The sequence below is a fragment of the Corvus moneduloides genome, chromosome 1, assembly GCF_009650955.1.
Source record: "Corvus moneduloides isolate bCorMon1 chromosome 1, bCorMon1.pri, whole genome shotgun sequence".
In the NCBI taxonomy this organism is placed as follows: domain Eukaryota; kingdom Metazoa; phylum Chordata; class Aves; order Passeriformes; family Corvidae; genus Corvus; species Corvus moneduloides.
In genome coordinates this window covers 97,163,671-97,186,288 of record NC_045476.1, presented here as the reverse complement: position 1 = coordinate 97,186,288, position 22,618 = coordinate 97,163,671, and the positions used below count along the sequence as shown (strand labels likewise).

Genomic DNA, 22,618 nt, shown 5'->3' with positions numbered 1-22,618 from the left:
ACTGCTGAGCTACGCTAAATTTCCGCGAGTTACTTCTTAGCAGGTCCAGCTGTTGTCTCAGATACGCAGTGAAAGCTCCTGGACCAGGCAGTAAATTAATGACCAATAAATGCGGGCCTTGGCATGCACAGCAGCAAAGCCTCCATATCCAGCTGCACCACAACTGCAACTATAAACTTGACTTTCATCCTTTTTTCACAGCAATAACTCAGATTCCTTTGATTTCATCACAATAACTGAACCACCGTTTCTGCCTTGTATCCTCTGCAAGCAACGCTGTTCTCTCATGCTCACGCAGGAGTGCTCAAACCCATGCTTTCAAGAGCCAGAGGATGGTGAAGGATTGCGTCAAATACAAACAGATTTAGGATCTTTTATTACAGCAATGAGGATTTCCAGAGTGTCTGAACACTGTCCTACAGCAGCTGGATTGCAATTCTTCACAGAGAGCAGGAAGACGAGGGAACTAAAAAGCAGCTGACATGCAGAAGGAGACATCTGAGGGATTCTGGAAGAAGGCAGAATATCCTACACAACACTCTGTCGAAGGAACGTCCCCAGCCTTTCAGAGGGATGGTCACTTTTAATGCCACATCTTGAGTCAATGCTCTGCACTTACCTGTGTAACAGTGCTCTTTCCTAAGAAAAAAAAACCTTTACAACATATTCTTTTTCCAGCACCACCACCAAAACTTTTCACTTGCCAATTCAAAAAATGTACAATCCATAAAACCAAAAATGGTGCAATTAGCTTGGAAAATCTGAATAAAGTAGAAAATTCCAGTTCTCCCACCCACCTTGCCCAAGTTACAAAACAGTGCAGAAATATGTAAAGGTTTTTATTAATTGTTAAACAGTTGAGTGACAATTTTATAACAAAAATAAGTTCATTAAATACTTTGAAAACAGATTATTCCTGCATTCTACATAAATACGTGGGCAGTTCCAAACAATTAACAAATTCAGAACAAGTGCTGGGCAAGATAAAACTTACATTAGAATTTTCAGCATAACAACCTACAAAGGGGGAACATATCAAAAATACACTGCATACCTACAAATATGAGTTTTGGTAGAAACTAACAGGACCAGTACTTCTAAACCAGTTATACACTTTTAAAAAGCCTTCTGAAATAACTCTACACTCTTAATACAATGATCTTCAAAGTGTCCATGAACAATACTTCAATTAGTTGTACAAATAAATGACATTTCTAAAAAAGAGAAAGTGAATACCAAACCTTTACTACATTGCATCCAACCCTGTACAATCAAGTGTGTAAGGCTGGACTGTACATATTTATACTGAAAAAATAGTATTTTATCCTTGATTACATTTTCTTTCAACATTTTGAGTGATATGAGTGACAAACTATGAAAAAAAAGAAAAAGCATAAAATCTTTGATCTCTTAATGCTAAGTTGTACAAATTGAAGGCATGAATCTCAAATACACTGGCACTGATTCGCTCTCTGCTCTCAGTCAGCTGAGCAGGCTGCCACAGCTGGACGGTCACTTTCCACCCTGAAGGAATTACACACAGGCTGTTACGCAAACTAATTTGTTCTCCTGGGCAATTTGAGTGTGTGCCTATGTCCAGCTGCAGCAGCTTGGCTCAGGGTGTCACACATGAGTAGTAACTCCATTGCGTTCTCATCTCCCAACTCGCACACGCTTGGCACCCAGACAAACTGTGGCCCTTCTGGTGTTTGTGATCTCTCTTTTTTCTCCAAGTTTGTCTACTAAAACTTTATTTAAAAAATCAGTATGAAAAAAGGATTAATAACACAACAGTATAATTAGTACTACCAAGGTGAGCAAAATCTCAACTGGAAAACCGAGTATTTGGGAAACATCTATTCTGTTCAGGAATTTTGTTACGTTAGATATTTCTGCTTAGTAACTGGATTAAGTTGCACACACTGTTTCAAAAGATTTATCTGCTGTTTTCTGTGCTCAGACTAAAATAAAACCAGGAGAAAACAGTAAGAGAAAAACCCCACATCTGCAGGAAAGGCATTCACTTAGCTTGGATTGCTTCCAAGCCATGGTTCTACATGATTGCCTAGAGCAAACGTGTTTGTCAAGTCCAGCCCTCAGTAAATAATAAGCTGCTAATTAATGAACTGACAACCAACCAACACTAATCAAAGTAACAGAGAAGACTAGATGTTATAAACAAAAGGGTAAACACTGCCCCTTTGAGGTCTAAGGCTTGACTAGAAAGAAGAAAAAAGTAATTCAAAATACATGAAAAAAAGGTGGTTCCTACTGCTAAAAGGACTCAAAGTATACTCAAAATTCTAAGAAATTTCAGGTATTGAAATGCACTTGGTTTAGTTTGTTTGTTGTTAAATTTTTTTAATCTGGATCTGTTCATTTTCCTATATTATTTTACCGTACCTATTATTTTATTTTTACCATCTCTATTTTATTTTACTAGCTAAATTAAAAAGCCCCCATTCTTCAAAGTTTGCAAAGCTTGTATATTTGTAGGCTTTCATGATCATGTGTATGTAAAGTGGTGAACCACAAGCATAAAATTTAAGAGCTGCAGAAGAGTACATACTTCAGTTGTGGGAGAAGGGGGACAGGTGGAGAGGGAGTAGTGGCCACCACTGCAGGCTGCATTTGCAGGTTCCCACCTGCAAATAACAAACAGGGCCTGTCCAAGGAGCACAGCCAGGTGCAACGGCAAGGAGGTTCCTGCAAGCAAACCAGGTGGCAGCCCTAGGACACAGAAGCAGCAGCATGGGGACATCCATAATGGTGGCACATTGTTGGGTTACAACTAAAATCTTGACTGAGAAAAAAACAAGTATTCTTAAATTATCTCAAAGATATGAAAATATAACTTTCAGTTTATACACTCCCTAGTATTTGAGAATGGATCCCAAGTGCCAATGAGGTATCAGTCTATTTCTTTATGTGTTTTTGGATGTTTCATTCATAAAGCACTATTTATATATTAAGCTGGAAAACAATGCAAGACTAATTAATCTGAAACAGGACCGAACCAATCCCCCCCCCCCAGAATACTAACACCTGCTTACACACACACTTTCACACATATATGTATTTATATAATTGTACATACAGACACGTAAGATTTATGTGTCGAGCATCTGGCTCCAACACCGTCTCTCCCAAACATCTGCCTCGAAGTCAGTCTTGCTTAAACAAATTTTCAAAAAATAACAGTAATAAAAAAAGAGACTGTTGAGACCCTATGTAAAATGTGAGGGATAAGGAGCACAATGTGCTGCTGCACCTGGGGGAGACAAATCACCGTTCTCTGTTAAGGGAGTGTGACCATCAGTGAGGCAAATGCCTCTGCTCTGTTTTGCTGCTTCTGACACCTGTGGGAGTTGGCGTATCTCTAGACTGCAACACAAACACACAGAGTTTAAGAGCATGCACAGCTCACCAGAGCATCTGTTGTTAGTGAGAGGAAAGGCACCAGAACTACACACATCCCATGCAAACACAAGTGCAAGGAGGAGGAGAGATGGCAACACAGCAGAAGAATTTAACAGCTTTGGACTACAACTGTGATTGTCCCTACCATGCATGGTGGATCTCACAGAATCCCTCTGCTTCCCCTACTTAGCGTTTTCCTAACATGGCTTTTTCTACCCTCTTGAATTTCTGCAGTTCAACAGCTAGCTCCCAGTATCTCAGATACAGCCACATAAGCTTTCCATTTTGACTTCTGGTTCTGTTCAGCACATTGCCACAGTAGTGATCATGTTTGAAAATATCTTTTAAGCCACTCTCCACATGTAAAGCCATAGCAACAGGATCAGTTGCTGCTTTAACTAGCAGATTTTTCTCTATTTCTAGTCTCTGACTTCTGGGGACAATAAGACTGCAGTAGATGTCCTGTCTTTCTTTCAGTCCCTCTTCAAATTCTTTTAGTAAAATATTGGCTCTCTGTTGCCACTCTTCTTCCTTTGCCAGGCAACTCTGGTACAATGTACCTTCTGCTCCTGTGTGCAAAAGGACTTGTTTTTCTTGCTCCAGCTTCTCCTGCTCCTGTTCTAGGAGCTTTCTCTCTTCTACTAGCTTGCGGCTCTGGGACACGAGGGCTTCACGGTAACTCAGGGTCCTGTTGCGTTCCTTTTCCAGCTCCACCTCCAGATGAGCAACAGTGCGACGATTCTCCGTGATTATATCCCGGTATTTGCCTTCCAGGTCTTTTTGTAAAGTCGACTCTTTTTTGTAGTACTCTTGCTTTTCTTTTTCTATTTCTTTCTGACATTCTCTGGTCCAGATCCAACCTATCATATATAAATGAGACTTCAGATGCAAGTATAACAGGTAACAATGGCGGGTATGATTAACTAGCTATGCCTCAAATGAAGCTACTAAGTCATAAAAAACTTTCTTTCCTGCCCTCCCAAATGATACTCACTTCTATTTACTTGTCCCCACAGTAACTGTTTCCGTGGCCCCTGTTTCACAGTGAGTCACTTCAAATGATCATGCTTTCTCTGAAATAACCCCATTTTTTTACTGCCAATACTCACACTACTTGGATTAAAGAAGGGAAATAAAGTCATGGAGAAACAGACTGGAGGTTTATGATGCAGGTACTGCACAGAGAACGTTCTAGGCCCAGTATATAAATATACATCAGCAACATCTGGGGTTGTTACCTCTGGGCTCTCCAGCACATCCTGCATCCATTTTTCTTGAGAGCTTTGTAAACTGGAGCTTATTAAATTTGGATTCAACTCCATGTACGGAGTGGTCATTGCCTTAGCGATACCAACAGTGCTTGTTTATGCCATTATAAACAAGAATGGGAAGTCCCCAGACGGAGCATGCCTCTACCACCGCACTCCTCCAGGAGCCCCCTCGGGCTGGGGCCCAGCGCTACTCACGGAAGGCGGCCAGGCCCAGCATGGGGACCAGCAGGGCGTAGTTCCACCTGCTGCCGTCATCGCCGGGATCGCGCCGATTGGGCAGAATGTTCCAGTTGGGAGGGTCGTTTAAGTTATTCATGAAGGCACCTGCGATGCACAGAGGGGAGACGCGGCCTCAGCTGCGCGCAGAGGGGCCGGGGCCGCTCCCGCTGCCACCTTCTCCTCCCGCTGGAGGACTAGGAATTCTGCCCGAGCCTCTCGAACGGCGGCCCCGACACTTGGGAACTTAGCCGCGCTCTGAGCGGCAGCCCCGGCCGCGACACGGCATGCCGGGCCCATCCCCGTTCCCATCCCCGTTCCCATCCCCGTTCCCATTCCCATCCCCATTCCCGCCCCCGTCCCGCTCCCCCCACGCACGAGCCCAGGAGCGCGCGGACCCCGGGCGCTACCACTCACCTGCCGGCCCCGCCCCCTCCCGGGCCGGCCCATCAGCCGGGAGAAAGAGAGGGGAGCCGAGGGGGGGACAACAAAAGGACTCGCCCGAGCCCTGGGCGCTGCCGGACGTCCGTCCCCGCCGCGGAGCGGCCCTTTCTGTTCCGGTGGCGCCGACAGCGGAACGCAGCCGTGAGAGGCGTCAGAATTCCACCTTCTGGGCTTGCTGAGTCTACTTTTTGTCCTAGAGCGAAAATACAGTCTTTCCTTCGCCCTTCTGTCCAAGTCTTACGTTTAGGAAATGGTCTTTCGCACAACTTCAGAAAATAATTCTGGCCTGTTTATTTCGCAATACTTAAGGCGCTGTCAGAGAGAAAAAGAGGCCGAATCTTACAGTATTGCAGAACTACATTTTTCAATATTTCACCAAGGAAAAATAATGGCAGTAACACAATCCTAGGCTTTTTTTTTCTTTTTTTTTTTTTTTTTTTTTTAAGATATTTACGCTCAAAACATGAGCAGTTTAGGAACCTTCCATCACGCAGCTCTTGGGTGGGGTGGGATCGCACTGGCGAAGCTTCGCGCGGGGGGCTCTCCCCCGCGGCATGGTTGGTCTGTCCCGCCGAGACCCGCGCGTGCGCCCTGCGCGTCCGTTCCCTCCTTCCTCCCCCTCCGCGCCCCCCCCAAGTCTGCGGTGCGTGATGGCGGCGGCGGCGGCGCGGGGGCTGGCGAAGCGCTGGCTGCGCCCGGTCGCGGCTTCCCGGGCGGTGAGTCCCTGTCCCTGCTCTTGCTCCTGTCCCTGCTCCTGTCCCTGTCCCTGTCCCTGTCCTTGCCCTTGGTCTTGCCCTGTTTTCCTGCCGGCGGCGGCCCGGCTCCGCTGTCTCCTCCTTGACCTTGACCCGCCCGGTAATCTCCCCACCCCCGGCAAGTTCGGTCCCTCCGGTGCTATTTTGGAGAGGCACCGACCTCGCTACTCGTGTCCCGGGGGCAGGTTCCTGGAAGTAGGTGGCTGTGGGCATAGCTGGGCCGCGCCTCCCGGCTCGGGAAGCGACCGCCGTAGCCTGAGGCCCTGAGTAGGTCCTGAGGGACTGAGGGAGGTAGCGGGAACGGGATGTGCTGGGAAAGGCCCTGGAGGAGCCTGGCAGGTGCGGGTCCAGCAGCGGGGTAGAAAGCTCGCCGCAGACTCATTCTGTATCAGCAATAATTGCGTGTACAACAGGAGCAGGGACGTGGTTGTGCTCCACTGCTCGGCCCTGCTGGGACCATACCTCGAGTGCTGCGTTCAGTTCTGGACTCCTTCTCAATTGAGGAAGGACATTGAGGTGCGGGAGCGAATCCAGAGAATGGCAACTAAGCTGGTGAAGGGTGTGAACGCAAGTCCTGTGAGGAGTGGCTGAGGGAGCTGGGGTTGTTAAGCCTGGAGGAAAGGAGGCTCAGGCGGAAGTTTATCACTCTCTACAACTGCTTGAGGAGAGGTTGTAGCAACATGGGGGTCAGTCTCTTCTCCCATGCAGCTAGTGACAGAATGGGAGAAAATGGCCTCAAACTGCACCAGGGGACATTCAGGTTGGACATCAGGAAGAATTTTTTCCCAGCGAGGGTGATTAGACATTGGAATGGGCTGCCAAGGGAGGTGGTGGAGTTACCATTCCTGAAAGAGTTTAAGGGAAGACGAGACATGGCACTTAGTGCTATGGTCTAGTTGACATGGTGGTGTTTGGTCATTGGTTGGACTCTATGGTCTTGGAGGCCTTTTCCAACCTAATGCATTCTGTGATTCTGTACCTGTGTGGGAAGCTAGTGTGTATCTGAGTTGCTTGAACCTGGCTGGTGATTGTGGCCAGAAAGGGCTGCTGAGGCATCTGGCAGGTTTGTGTTGGACTGTTAAGTTACAAGACTGTAAGCTGGGCTGTAAGTCCTGCGTGAAGGCTTGTTCTTCTCCATGGTGAGGTGGGATTTTTCCATTTCTTCTTACTGTTCTCATCCTGCATGTCCATAAAGAGCTTGGGATTACAAAAATGAGCTGTAGTTGCCCTTGTGTTGCAAAGCAAGTGCAGAAAAGACAACTACAGAGAAAGGGAAATGCTTAAAGAGTGTCTCCGTGTTCTAGATGGAAGTGAGTTGGCCCTGGCTGGACCTTAAGTTTCACAAGGGTCGTGATCTTCCTGGCAGCATAACAATTCAGGATCACTGCAATCAGTGTTTCCTTCAGAAAAGTGTAACATCTTTTTCTGCTTTGCGGACTTTTGTTCGGACTCAAAGCCGGTAACACAGCAGTGTGGAACAGAGAGAGGAGCTGCCTGGCGGAGAGTACTGGTAGAACACTATGAATAGGTGTTGAGACTGATCTCTCATTCCAAGATGACAGTAGAAACCAGAAACGTGTTAGCAAGTATAATGGCAGAGTAAGATCTGCTGTTATGCAAGAAGATAATTTGAGGAAACTGGTATGAGAAATGATAAAACTAGGTTGAGGAATGTGTACTGTAGTTTACTTCATAGATGATGGAAGAGGTGCACATTTGGAAGTAATGGACAGGGAAGAGCTCCTTGTTAGCATATTGTAGGGTGATTGAACCATGAATGTAACAGCTGCTGGAAAAGGCAGATAACACTCAGCGAATTTTAGAGTATGTTTCAAATAGGGAAGTGCCGATGTCACTGGACAGGTCACACACATGGTTTTGTGTTGCTGTTCTCAGCAATCGTACATGCTGAGTTAGGCTTTTTGTTTCTGAACTGTGTAAAGAAGGAATACCAGATTCTGATACATTGGAGAGGTGGAGACTAAAATTCTGATTGTTCTAATCTATCCAAGCAAAGATTGCATACTGAGTAGGTTTGGGTGCAGTGCTTGTTGTTTTGGTTTGGTTTTGAACATGTTGGGGGGAGGGAGTGACATTGCAGAAGGGTAAAACTTGCACCCTTGTGCTTATTTTATGTATTAATAAATGGTTCCAAATTGGTCACTAATTTAATAAAGAATAAGAGAAATATCTCTGACTTTTGAAGCAATGCTCAGCTGGAAGACCATTCCCTACAACCTTTTTTAATTTTCAGTACTGTGACCACCTGAAATAATTCCAATTCTGGGGATTACTTGACAGGAGAGTAATTTTCCATTACTTCCTATGGTTTCCACAAAGCTGTCTTCATCTCTGCTTAATTATGACAAACTACAAGAATATTACAGCATTAATTGCAAATACATTCTTCTGTCAGTGCAGCCTCAGACAGGTCTGAGAGGCTGGTCACTGTTAGTGAAGTAAATAATGCATGGCCTGGGACGCCCTGTTAACTTCAGGCTGTTCTCTCATCAGTCAAACTTTTTTTGATTATATGGCATGACTGTAGGAAAGCCAGAGGTTCATTGCAGGTAGCTCTAAAATACATTAATATTCTTGTATATGTGCTACTAGTGGTAAGTGAAGATTTGTTATAAATGTAGGGTAGCTGAGAATGGCGAAAGTCTATCCTATGGAAACATTTGTTCCATAATAGTTGTCTTGGCTTCTTTCCGTAGTGGCCAGCAGCGTGCCAGGCTCCTGCACGGAACTTGCACTTCACAGTCTATGGAAAGAAAAATGCCTCCACAAAGGTTTCTGACTCGGTATGTTTGTACTTTTTATATATTGTGATTCGGTAATGCACTAAATGCTTGACAGACAGGAAACATCACGCTTGTAGTGGAAGTTGCCGTTAGTATTTCGTGAGACTGAGTTGCTGAAATGCCTGACTCTTTTTAATGATGGTTTCCAACCAAGAGAGGATAACAGATGTAGCAATTGCTGCAAAAGTCTATTGAGAACATTATACCTATCCTGCTTGTGTTTTTATGAAAATTGTTTGACCTCTCTTGAACTATTTGTGATCATAACAAACTTATTTATTTTTCCAGATTTCTACCCAATACCCAGTAGTGGACCATGAGTTTGATGCAGTTGTTGTGGGTGCAGGAGGAGCAGGCCTGCGGGCTGCCTTTGGTTTGTCAGAAGCTGGGTTTAACACAGCCTGTGTTACCAAGCTGTTTCCCACCCGCTCTCATACTGTTGCTGCACAGGTGAGAAATGAGGCAGAGCCAATGTTTAAAAAATGCTTGCTGTCAGAAAGCTGATTTGGATGTAGAATAATCACAGAACGGTTTGGGTTGGAAGTGGCCTTAAAGGTTACCCAGTTCCAACGCCCCTGCCACGAGCAGGGGTTTTACCCATTAGATTAGATTGCTCGGGACCCCATCCAGCCTGGTCTTTAACACTTCTAGGAATGGGGCACTTGAACATCTTGTTTCAAGGCCGTGCTTCTTTTTATAAATATTGCATATTTAGTAGAAACGTTTTAGGGGGGTAATATATCATAGAATCACAGGATCATTAAGTTGGGGAAAGACCTCTAAGATCACAAGAGTCCAACCATTAACCTATCCCTGCCAAACTTTATAGTAAGTAACAGGTACATTTCATTTGGCTTCCAAGCCAGTGATGTTGCAAGACACATTTTTTTAATCTCACTTCCAGTTGTTCTTAAAATCCTTATTTCCCCTTATGTTTTCATTTCATGATATTGCTTCTTTTTTTTTCCCCTTTTCTAAACATTATCAAAATGCAGTGCTGCTTGTCTCCCCTGAGTGCAACTGTGATTCACTGTTTCACACAGAACAGCAGGACAAGCCATTGTGAAACTGAGGAGTTTAGAGGTTTTTCACAGCCACATTCAATCTGACTTTATTTCTTGTACATAGATGCATAACTGGTGTGTGGTTTTTAATAGAAATAAGGTAAACCTACTAAAGCTGTACTTGAGTAGTGTAATTCCAGGAAAATGGATTTTCATTTACAGGGAGGGATCAATGCTGCTCTGGGCAACATGGAGGATGATAACTGGAGGTGGCATTTCTATGACACAGTGAAAGGGTCGGACTGGCTGGGTGACCAGGATGCCATACACTACATGACTGAGCAAGCCCCAGCTGCTGTGATAGAGGTGAGACTCATGGGATTTGCTGTCAGCTGTAGTTATAAATAACACAGGCTAGCTTCCAAGGAGAGCTCCTTAAAATAACTTCTTGTATTGTGATGCACAAGCAATAGCTTTTGATGCTTGCATTTGGGTTCAACAGCTGGAAAATTACGGGATGCCATTCAGCAGAACTGAAGAAGGAAAAATCTATCAGCGTGCGTTCGGTGGGCAGAGTCTTCAGTTTGGAAAAGGAGGACAGGCCCACAGATGCTGTTGTGTTGCAGACAGGACTGGACATTCACTCTTACATACTCTGTATGGCAGGGTAAGGAGTTGTGAAGTAAACTTGGTTTGGGTTTTTGCATTTGCATTGACTGATTTTTTTTTCCCTTTTCCCCCCAAGAGGTTGAAAAAAAAAATCAATCCCAGAGCAAACAAACATGTAGCTGTTCACATATGAATGAGGAATCCAGGGGACTGGCTTATAGCGTTTCTGGGTTATCTTCCTTCCTGAGGCAATGTGGAAGGATGAAGACAATGGATACTAATTAGCGTCAGCTTTTTGGTCTGGACTAGTTCTGCACTGTTAGTACTTTTGTGTCTGTTAACTAGACCCAAAGAGAATTTATGTAAACTTTGCCCCAAAAGCCCTTTTTTTCCAAAAATTTGACACAGCACCATTGGGGAACTCTGTAAAGAGGCACAAGCCAGCATTTTTTTTCACTCGTCTTCAAACTGGGAGGAGGGGGAAACAAGGTGTAAATGAATTAAAGCCTACTGTGCATTCCTGAGCTTGTTCTATGGCAAGTAAGTGACTAGTGTTCCAGCATGTCTGCCTGTTAATTCTGCAAACGATAATTAAAGGAAATTCTGGCTGTTTGAAAATGGTAGTGAGCTACTTGAAACCAGAAATCCAAGTGCCCGGTAGCTACTGTTTTTTATTTACTTGGTAGCCAGCTAATTGCTCTCCTCCAGCTTCGCACTGTGTGTGCTGCTGCCATACAAATTCTCAATGCTGCCAAACACTGTTCTGATCCCTGAGGGCATGAAAGAATGTTTGACTAGTTGCCTCCTGCTCCTGCTGGTTTATTGGGCTCCTGGAAGTGTTTTCCGTATCTCTGGGAGCGCTTAAGTTGCGACGTGCTTGTACATGTATGGAGCACTGCAGCTGGCTAATGTGTTGCCAAGTGTAGAGTGAAATGGTTAAGTCCTGCTGACTCACTCATGACTGCTCAGAGTTAAGTGCTTTTGCTGCTACTTGTATCTTTTAAAGCTAGAGCAGATTAATTAGCAAATTCAGTAATAAATAGTTACGAGGAAACAGTCTTCTGTGAGAGTTGGTGGGGATGTTTTTTATCCTGATACAGCCCATGTGTATTCACAATTTTGAAGAGAGGTTACTTCAGTAAAAGTTCCTTTCCTAATTTTCCTCCAGTCTCTACGATACGATACAAGCTACTTTGTTGAATATTTTGCCTTGGACCTACTTATGGAGAATGGAGAATGCCGTGGTGTTATTGCCCTCTGCATTGAAGATGGAACCATACATCGTTTTAGGGCAAAAAACACGGTCATTGCCACTGGGTAATGTAACATTTGGGATGAAGGACCAAAACTTGGGAGCGTTATCAGTTGGAAGTTTGTGTGCTTGCATGTGTATTCAGATCCACAGCGTGGAGAAGATACATTGATTGACAAAACATAATTTATGGCTTCATTCCCCCCCACACTTAAAGGAATATAACTGAATTCAGTCATTCCCTCCGAAAGAAGGCACATGCTGATTTTGTGACCCTGTATAAATTTGGTATGAGGTCTAACTTTGAATTCTAGAACAATGGCATAAAGTAAGAATATGTAAGAGTAATATATATGATTCAGATGGTCTTTGATTTTTAAAACGTACTCTTTAAAACAGCCATAGTTGCAGTGCTTCCAATGTGTCTGTAGAGTTCTGAATTTCCTGTAGGAAATGGCTTTTGTCAACATTCCAGAGAATCTGTTTCATTAAGATATTGCCACTGTAATTCTAAGTGTTCTAGGATGAAACTATCATAATATGAGTGTAACTTAACATTACTTGGTTGCAAAGTTTGTTAGAATGTCTATTAGAATGCTATTTGCATTAGTCTTCTGCTGCTTATGGCTGTGTCCTATTTCAATATGAAAAATATTTATAAATGTATCTGTAAAAGATACAAATAAATTATGTAGGCAACCAAATTTGTCTTTCTGACACATTTTTCATGCTTGTGTACTTTGAGGTACACAGAATATGTACATTGCTGTTTCTTCTGAGAGTTTGTCCTGAAATTGGGCCGATCGGCTGTTCTCAATAATGTTGGAGACTAACCTAGATGTTTGCAGTGTAATAATTCATGTTTAGTACCTGGCCAACTAAATTTTAAAATCTAAGAATATAAAACCAGGGGGATCTAAACCATTGTTATATGCTATTTTTTATAAAACTGCTAGTGATAGTTCAAATGAAGTGGAATGGTATGGATTGAGAGAACTTTCTGAAATAACTTCTTTTTCTGGCAGAAAGCTTCTGATATTAACCTAACTATCCTGCTTTGGAATTGGTACTCTTTTTCTGTCACCAGACATTTTTCAAATATGGTTGAGCATATTTGAAACCAGTTTTGTTTTCTTTTGATTGAACTTCTGCACTTTTCTTGTTAACCCTTTTCTCTACTTCCACAGTTGTGCAAACAGCACAGTTTGGTGGTATGTTCTAGTGATGTTTTAACTTTTCTTCCTGCTAATTCTATTGACTTTTGTGTTCCGTAGTGGGTATGGCCGCACTTATTTCAGCTGCACATCTGCTCATACCAGTACTGGTGATGGCACTGCCATGGTCACACGAGCTGGGCTTCCTTGCCAGGACTTAGAATTTGTGCAGTTTCACCCTACAGGTACAGAATATGAAATAGTACTTGCAGCATTATTTTTAATGAGTTGAACAGATTTTTGTGTTGTTTTAAAATCTCACAGAATCACAGAATATGCTGAGTTGGAAGGGGCCCATCAGGTTCATTGAGTCCAACTCCTGCCCCTGCACAGGACACTGCAAGAGTTGCACCATGTGCCTGAGAGCAGTGTCCAAACGCTTCTGGAACTTTCATCTGGCTTGGTGCTGTGACCACTCCCTTGGTGGGAGTTCCAGTGCCCCGTCATCCTCTGGGTGAAGAACCTTTTTCTAATATCCAACCTAAACCTCCCCTGACACAGCTTCAGGCTATGCCCTCAGGTCCTGTCACTGGTCACCACAGAGAAGAGATCAGTGCCTGCCCCTCCTGTTCACCTCACAAGGAAGTTGTAGACTGCAATAGGGTCTCCTCTCAGTCTCCTCCAGGCTGAACAGACTAAGTGACCTCAGCTGCTCCTCATTCAGCTTCCCTTCAAGGTCCTTAACCATCTTCATTGCCCTCCTTTGGATGCTGTCTAATAGCTTAATATTGGTTTTATATTTTTGTGCTCAAAACCGCACACAGAATTCAGTGTGAGGCTGCCCCGGTGCAGAGCAGAGCGGGACAATCCCCTCCCTTGCCCGGCTGCTGATGCTGTGCCTGATGCCCTCCAGGACACACTTGGCCCTCCTGGCTGCCAGGGCACTGCTGACTCATGGTCAACTTTCCACTGACCAGGACTCCCAGGTCCCTTTCCATGGCACTGCTTTCCAGCATCTCCTTCCCCAGTCTGTCTGTACATCCAGGGTTGTGTCCAGCCCATGCAGAATCCGGCATGTTCCCTTGTTGAACTTCATACAGTTGGTGATTGCCCAGTCCTCTAATTTGTCGAGGTCTCTCTGCACGGCCTCTCTGCCTTGGAGGGAATCGACAGCTCCTCAGCTCCTCCCAGTGTTGTACCATCTCCAGACTTGCTCAGTATCCCTTACAGTCCTGTGTCCAGTCATTTATGAAGATGTTGAAGAGCACAGGGCCTAAGACAGAGCCCTCTGGAATCCCACTAGTGACAGGTCACCAGCCTGATGTCACCTGAAACATGGTGTGCTCATGTCAGTTTGTACTTTTCTGCAGCACTTGAGTAGTTGCTTGTGATGTGTTTAGACTTGTCTGCAACTGTTGTTGAATATAAATTTGAGAATAAGATAAAACGTGAGAAAGGTCTCTGCTGTTGTAATTTAAAGAGCAATGTTAAGTATTTTGAGGTGCTGTCTTTACAATGCTAACAGGTTTTATGAATTACAAGCTGAAACCACCTCTTAAACTTGTATTTCCATTGTCCTTAATATTTTAAGGGGTTTGATATTAGATAAAAGAGCAACGGGATAGTATAGGTGCAAATGTTAGGGAATTCTATATTAAGTGGGGTAGTTGAAGTCCAGGTATATATTTAGAACTGCAGTTTTATAGCACATGAGCAGTATCTAAACTGAATAACAATGATCAAAAACTAGATTTGTAGCTAATTAAATGCTTCAGTTTAATTCGTGATGTGATTTTTTGTAAATGGTTTGCATACTTTTACAATGTTGTTGTATCATAGAGATCCAATATTCAGTTGGCTTAGTTAAGGTTTTTCTAGTTAAAGCTTCATTGCTTATATGATAATTCTGTAGCTTTTAAGATAACTATCAAGTGCATGAGTTAGTTTGCATTTTTGTTTTCTGTGATGACCAGTGCTGCAGGATAACAAGTAGGCCTTCCTTCTCTAAAGGAAAACTGAGTAAGCTTTTACATTCCACAGGATTTGAAGTCATCCTATGCTTTAGCATAGAAGAGGGAACAAAAATGAGCAAATGGACCCTGAGATTATCAACTTCTGGTTTATTAAAAGTTCTAAAATAATTGCTGAAGGTCTACAAGGTCTTCATAAAATTCTCCTGACATATTGATGGGTGCAGATCACTTCTAGTTTTAATACTTGAACTACTACAGGTGTTCCAGATCAACTTGCTTACCTTTAGGAAAGAGTGTTTAAAAGGACTAACAACACTTTTTTCTATGTAGTCTTGAGGGACAGTTCCTGGTGGTATGATTAGGGTGGAATGAAATCTGCCCCTCTTATCTGCTTGTATTATTTTGAGAAGACCTTGTTTATTCAGTGTTCATGATCCTGATGAACATTTGTGAAGCTGTGTAGAGAATCTCCTTGGATGGCATTTTCTTTCTTGAACAGGTATCTATGGGGCTGGCTGCCTTATCACAGAAGGATGTCGTGGAGAGGGAGGTATTCTAATCAACAGTCAAGGTGAAAGATTCATGGAGAGATACGCACCTGTTGCCAAGGATCTGGCTTCTAGGGATGTAGTGTCTCGCTCTATGACCATAGAAATCCGTGAAGGAAGGTTAGTTAAATGCTCTTAACAAAGCTGCAGAATAAATACTTAATCATACTAGACTGTAGGAATTGCAATACTTCATTTGATAAGCACATGGTAATTCATGAAAGTGAGCTTTAATGACTGTTAAGCTGATCTCTGTGTGTGAGGCAGAAATCTTTCTTGTTAGTTCCTAATGATACTGACAGAGAACTGATGATGTTAAGAGTCTCCTGTTTGAATTCAGTGTGTCTAGAGACAGTTGCTCAAACAAGTTTAATGTATATGCTCTTACTACAAACAATTAAAATAATTTGGTGCTCTGTTCTCTTGACTACTTACCTAATTTTTACATATTTCTGCAGAGATGTAATAGTTTAAAGTCTTAAATAATGTGAATTATTGTGAAAAGAAAACTGGGAGTTGGAAAATGGCCTCAATTCACCCAAGTGCCACAGTCTTATTAAATATGCTAGATACTAATTTTCGTCAGATAACATTTGAAAAAGAACTTATTTATTTTCACTGATGAAACAGATTGGATTAGAAATGCTACTAGTGTTTGTAAATTCCTGTTATGTATTCCAGTGTTGCTTTTTTTTTGCTAGGGGTTGTGGTCCTGAAAAAGATCATGTGTACCTGCAGTTGCACCACTTGCCACCACAGCAGCTGGCAACCCGTCTCCCAGGGATTTCCGAAACAGCCATGATATTTGCTGGAGTTGATGTCACTAAAGAGCCTATCCCTGTTCTGCCTACTGTGCATTATAATATGGGAGGTATTCCTACTAACTACAAAGGACAGGTAAGGAATACACGTCACTTTTGGACTGTATTTTCATCATCATACTAAAAAATTATTTTCCAAATAGAAAAGCATTAAGAATGTTTTTCATAAACATAAGGATGATTAATACAATTTTTAATAATATAATAATGATGTCAGAGTACTTAAAACACACAGTCTTTTTTGTGTTCTTAAATAACTTGATAGCCAAGTTCCAGTCCATCTGGAGGTGGGAGTCCCCAGAAACAGCTAAAATGAAGTTACTGTCACGTGTGAAAACAATTCTCTGTTTATCAAGCTGAGGATAATATAGTTGAACATAGATCAAAGTAGGGCTCTATTGCATTCTGTAACATGAGTTAACGCGTATTATTCCTCTGTCGTTCATGTAATTTAAACACTAAAGCAGATCCTCCAACTGACACTAGTCGGAAGTCAATGTGATGGTGTCAACTGAATTCTTCTCTTTGTGTATTGTACTTGTTGAATTTCAGTGTGAAATTTTGCCTTAGAAGCGTGTGCAGGTCAGACTTTATTCCTGCGCATTTCTGACTTGCTGCAGGGTTGTGGTGAAATGGAGCCATGCACTCTTCATACATAAGGAGATCTTGGGGTTTAGTCCCATCTGTATTTACATACTGCATACATTACTACTTCCCCTTTAGAACTAAGGTAATTCTAGGTTTAGAGTTGGAAAAAATTTAAGGTTGTTGTGTTCCATCCTTACATCCACGTGGCCTCTGCAGATAAGGAGGTTTGCACTGTTACAGACTGTTTAAAAAAGCTGAGTATTAATGGAGTGTGTGCAATGTCAGGTGATCACACACGTGAATGGTGAGGATAAGGTGGTGCCTGGGTTATACGCCTGCGGGGAAGCGGCCTCTGCATCTGTCCACGGCGCAAATCGACTTGGAGCTAACTCCCTTCTGGATTTGGTGGTCTTTGGTCGTGCTTGTGCCCTGACTATTGCAAATACATGCAAGCCTGGTAAGTTTCACTTTTCTAGAGGTATTTGCCTTCATGATGTAATTTCTGCCCAACAAAGAGTTGTTGCTACCTGATTCAAATTTAGAATGATAGACATAAGCTCTTATTTGTTAGAAAAAGAAGAAATCGGTGTTTATGCTTTTTGTAGGTGTGTTCTTCGCCATGCAAATGTTTTGACATTACTGTTTGCTTTGTAATTGATCCTTTTAGAACTATTGGGTCAATGCTATTGGCATGAACAGTCAGGATTTTTGACAAATTAACACAGAATATTGAATGCAAAGACTGACTTCTCTACATCCTGCACCATCTTCTACATCAAAATGTAATCTGTCTTATACTTGGCACTTTTTGTATAGTGGAATTTGCTGCCACCTTGCTGATTTATATATTAGAAGGACTGACATGCAAGTGATAAGAGATAGATACTACAAATTGCAGTATTTCATTCCCTGGATTCTCACTGCTGAATCTTAGATTTTTAAATAATCTGGTTCAGCAACCTGAGAAACAAAGAAGAAAGCTCTCCCTTCCAACCCCTAACAAAATGCTGGAAGTGCCAGTTGTATTGCCAGAGCAGCTGCAGTCCAGAAGTAGTTGTCTGTTTTCTTACTGCTTAATGTCCAAACTGCACCAACTGCAGAGACTGATGAATCCTCATGGAATCAGCTTAGATATTACGGCACTTACTGTGTTTGGCTTTGTGTCAACATTTTTTCAAATCCTTCTGTGACTCTTTAGAGTTTGAAATTGTAGAAAGGGGTTTATTAATCTGAATGCAAAGCTGCCTGTGAGATGAACTGTGCTGGTAAGATGCTGTGTTTGCTTCGTTGCCCAGTAACACATGGTTTCCCGTATTAGAGGCAAGATGCCAGGCTCATGTCTAACTGCCAAGCTTACTGACTTGTCCTGGTCCCTTACACATCCAAGGAAAGGTGGGAGGTTTGGGAATGAGGAGACAAGGAAAGCATAGCAGAAGGTTATTCCACAGGTTTATTCCATAGTTTAGAAGAATTTTCATCAAGTGCTGCTTCGAAGGAATGAACAGCAGAATTTTGCCAAACCTATAAAATCTCTATTAATTGTTATACGAAAGAATGGGATTCATATTCCATTGAGAACTTTTAAATATATGGATATAATTGGTGGGACTTCAGGAAAGTTACACTTACTGTGTACCTCAGAGGAAGAAAACAGATTATGTTTTAGTCAAATCTGATTTTTAGTAATTACTAGTCTATGAAACTGCCAGAAACCAAACCCAAGCCTGACTACCAAACTTACTGGAATTTTCTTATTAGGAGAGCCAGTTCCCCCCATTAAACCAAATGCTGGTGAAGAGTCAGTTGCTAATCTTGACAAGTTAAGGTTTGCTGATGGAAGCATAAGGACTTCAGAAGCACGACTTAACATGCAGAAGGTAAGCGTGGGGAAGCTCTTGGGGACAGGGTGGGACAAGCTGCAAGCAATAGTGGAGTTTGGTGACTTGGCAAAGTGGACTTCAGGATTTGCCATGCAGAAGTAAAAACTGTGTGAGAAGATGTGCAGCAAAGGTTGTATCACTTCTGTTAATTCCTTCTTCCCTTCATAGTTATTCCTCTTGTGTAGTTTACCTGCTGTATAGTAGAATGGGATTTCAGTTGTTTGGGGTGAATGGAAGAATGGGGGGGTTTTTCAGACTGCAGACAAGTTTGAACTCAGAACAATTCTGTATCAAGCTCTGCTGAAGCTAAGGAAGTCATCTGCTTTGATATGCTTCATATCAAACTGATTTTGTTTTACTGTGTTGCAGGCAATGCAAAACCATGCTGCTGTATTTCGTACTGGTTCTGTACTTCAAGAAGGCTGTGAGAAACTTAGCCAAATTTATGGTGATCTGGCTCATCTAAAGACTTTTGACAGAGGTAATTTGATAGCAGAGAGCACCTTGCCCAGAGTACTCTGGGAAGTGTATTGATGGTTTTGGTTTTCTTTTTTTCTGTAAACCTCATGTGTTTCTTGAATGTTTGGCTGAAGATTTTGAATCTTTCAAAATATTTTGTAAAGCCCTACTTATTAAACATAGTAATCAGGTAAAATACTTGACCTTACCAGTCGTTTTCTAGTTGTGTAAAGTTACAAAGAAGCAGAGACTGAAATTGGATTTAAATGTGTAAGGTACAAACTGCTCTCAGAACATGATGTGAAGTTGTGCGAATACTGAGATGAATGATGAACTTTGTCAGTGTCTTCTGAAAAGGCCAGGGAGGTGCAAAAAGGTAGCAAGACTATTCATAGGCTGGACACTCAGTTTTCATTCTCCAGCTGAGCAGATCATGATGCAGACAGATAAACTGCCATGTCTTGTGGTGTATCTTAAGAGAACTTGGTTATTTAAGTGCAACTGATGATGCACCTTTGGTTCACTCACGTGTATTTCTCTTGTTTGTAGACCATCTTCCATAGTATTTTAATATTTTACCAGGTATTGTGTGGAACACTGACTTGGTGGAGACCCTTGAACTGCAGAACCTGATGCTCTGTGCTCTACAAACCATTTATGCTGCGGAGGCTCGCAAAGAGTCCCGGGGTGCCCATGCCAGAGAGGATTATAAGGTATAAATGTTTTCTGTGACCTGCACGTAGAATTGAATCTCCTTTATGTGTCCTCAGATGGATTCTTTTAGATTTGTAAGCTCTTCAAAGTACAGTCTTCAGTGTTAAGATTAGTGTACTGTTTGTTTGGAGTCCTATCTATTCTGCTTTATCTATTCTTATTTGTTATTTATAAGGGGACCAATACATGACACGCTGGGAAAGATCTAGAGAAGAGTTCCATGCGCACACCTGAGTGATTAGAGACCTCTAAAACAGGACTGTAGTAATAATATCATAGATGTATAAACAGGACATAAAGATGCATAAACAGAATAATTGAAGCAAGGAAAGTTACCTTAGAGCCCTTGCTAAGCCTGAGCACTTCAAATTGGACACGGGCAGTGTTAACAGAGAGCTTGGTGTCTGTCCAGAGACATGCTGGGTTACAGGTGTAATTGAAAGGCAGTTAATCTTGTGGTTGTGAAGTGATTTGCAGATACAGCTTCTGGTCTATACTAATCTCATTTTCTCCCTAGTTACGGGTAGATGAGTTTGATTACTCTAAGCCACTCCAAGGCCAACAGCGGAAGCCATTTGAGGAGCACTGGAGAAAGCACACGCTTTCCTACGTGGATATCCCAACTGGGAAGGTACTTTGAGCTTGGTGCTTGAGGGTCTTTTTTGCTGCTTCTCATAAACAGCCTTGGAAATGGTGATACTCCTGCAAATGACTGTCACAAAATTGAACACATTCCATTGTTGAGCAGTAGGCCTGACTGGGAGAAGTTACTGTTGATCTTTGGGAAGTGACTTTGCTATTTGAGCTGGAATTGTGTTTCCCTTGTGGCTAGTTCAAAAGCTTTTTTGTAATGGTGACAAAACCTGTTGTTGGGTGTTTAGTAGAACTGCTTTATGGTATTTCAAAGGAAGAACTGAATTCTGATCCTATAAAAATCATAATTGTTGGTGTTTTTTGGATCTCATTCTCTGAATCCTGTTGTCCTAAAGTCTTTGTTCCCTCTTACTTCAGGTTACCTTGAAGTACAGACCAGTGATCGACAGAACTTTGAACGAGCAGGATTGCCAGACCGTCCCACCAGCCATTCGCTCGTACTAACAGCTTCCATCTCACTTGAAGCCCTCTCCCAGAGGGGTCAGTGTACATAAGCATAGCACAAGCAAACCAAAATATTGTTGGCACTTAGCAAAATGAATGGAAAATGCTGACAAAACTTTTCTCCAGCTTGTATTCTGCTGTGGCTTACTGTACATTTATTAAAAGTGGAATGCAGAACAGCTTGTGTTCTTTCACCCATCTGTCAAAACTGACAGTGAAAACACAAAATGTGTCTAAATAAAGTCATTACAACTCTTATATTTGTTTGAATATGCTGATCTGTGTATAATTACAATGCTCTTACTGTGAATGTGTAGTTATTTCCATATTTTAAGAGCAAGAAATGCAGTGCCCAGTGCCAGGACAAGGGACAATGGGCACAAACTGAAACACAGGAACTTCCATCTGAATATGAGGAAGATGATCTTTACTTTGAGAGTGGTGGAGTGTTCGGGTGGCTCAGCCTGCTCTCGAGCTGAAACCATCAAATGTCAGTCACCAGAAGAGATCACTGCGGTCTAGGTTACCTCCCCCTGGGTGGCTCCAAATCCTAAATTACCTCCCCCTGTTCCAGAAGTTCTCCCTTTTGTAGTTATTAATTGGTTCCCTGTTATGACTCCTGCCTCCCTGTTTTCTCCATTTGTTCTGAAAAATGGTATCCTCCCCTCTGCTTGTACCCCATTGGTTGTTTTCTCTTTCCCTGCCTTGCTCCACCCCCCCCATAAAGGGGCGAGCCCGCTTTTCCTCGAGGTTGCGCTGGACCCTGGTCCCTCCTGCAAATAAACCTGTTGGAACTCACACCAGAAGCCCCTCCCGCCTTCTTTGCCTCCGGGCTAACGCCAGCCTGATCATCGGCTGCCCGACGTGCTTCCTCTGAGGAGGAGCCAGCGCACGCACCCATCTCACGCCGATTCCACTGAGCCGTCCAGCGAGGACGCTGTGGGGGCTAAGGCTGCGTCCCCTCTGCCCGAGGGCACGCCGGGGCTTGTGCTGACAAGCCCCCGGTTGCGTTAGTGGAGCACTGGAACAGGCTGCCCAAAAAGGTTGTGGAATCTCCTTCCCTGGAGATACTAAAAGCCTGCCTGGATGCAGTCCTGCGCAACCTGCTCAAGGTGAACCTGCTTTAACATGGAGGTTGGACTAGATGACCTCCATAGATCCCTTCCAACCCCAGCTATTCGTTGCAACAGTTTAGACAAGATGGAGATGCTGAATTTTGTGATGTGGGGACTTAAGCATCTTAGTTGCTGACTAAGTAATACTGAAGAAAATAAGATGATGCAGTAGTACTTAAAACTTTGTATTGTCATACTGTTTTATTGAATGAAAAAGGAGACTTCCACTTAATTCCTCTGATACAGAATAATATATATAATATTATATTCTGTATTATTACCCAATGTTTACTGTCTCTGGAACTTCTTAAGCCATTCTAGTGGCACGCCCTGTGTATTTCCTAGACTGTATTTTCTCGCAGGAGCCAAGGGGCAGAAGACTTGCCTAAATATTAAAAGCTTACAAGACTCGAATTCAATGTGCATTTAGTGCCAAGGTGTAACTTGTAAGGCATTAATAGAGCAGTTTCTGACCGCATTTCTGTGAATAACA

The 22,618-nt window shown here is 42.8% G+C and overlaps 2 protein-coding genes across 3 annotated transcripts; one reads left to right on the top strand and one right to left on the bottom strand.

Moving 5' to 3' along the window:
- Positions 1–822: 822 nt before the first annotated feature.
- Positions 823–5,448, bottom strand: CCDC127 (coiled-coil domain containing 127). 2 transcript variants are annotated; one of them, XM_032119524.1, is made up of 3 exons: positions 5,325–5,448; positions 4,887–5,015; positions 823–4,280 (listed from the first exon to the last, which is right to left on the bottom strand). In XM_032119524.1, the coding sequence occupies exons 2-3, from the start codon at positions 5,005–5,007 to the stop codon at positions 3,607–3,609; spliced, it is 795 nt and encodes a 264-aa protein (XP_031975415.1). In that variant the 5' UTR covers positions 5,008–5,015; positions 5,325–5,448; the 3' UTR covers positions 823–3,606. The 2 variants fall into 2 exon arrangements, with proteins under 2 accessions (XP_031975415.1, XP_031975410.1); XM_032119519.1 differs by lacking the exon at positions 5,325–5,448 and having other exon boundaries at positions 4,659–5,001.
- Positions 5,449–5,963: 515 nt separating this feature from the next.
- SDHA (succinate dehydrogenase complex flavoprotein subunit A) lies at positions 5,964–21,270 on the top strand. The gene is made up of 15 exons (XM_032119505.1): positions 5,964–6,067; positions 8,824–8,910; positions 9,199–9,360; positions 10,137–10,280; positions 10,417–10,581; positions 11,692–11,840; positions 13,050–13,174; positions 15,402–15,570; positions 16,152–16,347; positions 17,145–17,316; positions 18,618–18,736; positions 19,109–19,220; positions 19,781–19,911; positions 20,430–20,543; positions 20,924–21,270. The coding sequence occupies exons 1-15, from the start codon at positions 6,002–6,004 to the stop codon at positions 21,008–21,010; spliced, it is 1,998 nt and encodes a 665-aa protein (XP_031975396.1). The 5' UTR covers positions 5,964–6,001; the 3' UTR covers positions 21,011–21,270.
- Positions 21,271–22,618: the final 1,348 nt, after the last annotated feature.

Coding starts and splice junctions, on each gene's coding strand:
- CCDC127 (XM_032119524.1), bottom strand. CDS start 5,007: ATGAATAACTTAAACGACCCTCCCAACTGGAACATTCTGCCCAATCGG. Junction 4,281..4,886: donor GCTGGGCCTGGCCGCCTTCC/GTGAGTAGCGCT, acceptor TATATATGATAG/GTTGGATCTGGACCAGAGAA.
- SDHA (XM_032119505.1), top strand. CDS start 6,002: ATGGCGGCGGCGGCGGCGCGGGGGCTGGCGAAGCGCTGGCTGCGCCCG. Junction 11,841..13,049: donor AACACGGTCATTGCCACTGG/GTAATGTAACAT, acceptor TGTGTTCCGTAG/TGGGTATGGCCGCACTTATT. Junction 20,544..20,923: donor TGGATATCCCAACTGGGAAG/GTACTTTGAGCT, acceptor CTCTTACTTCAG/GTTACCTTGAAGTACAGACC.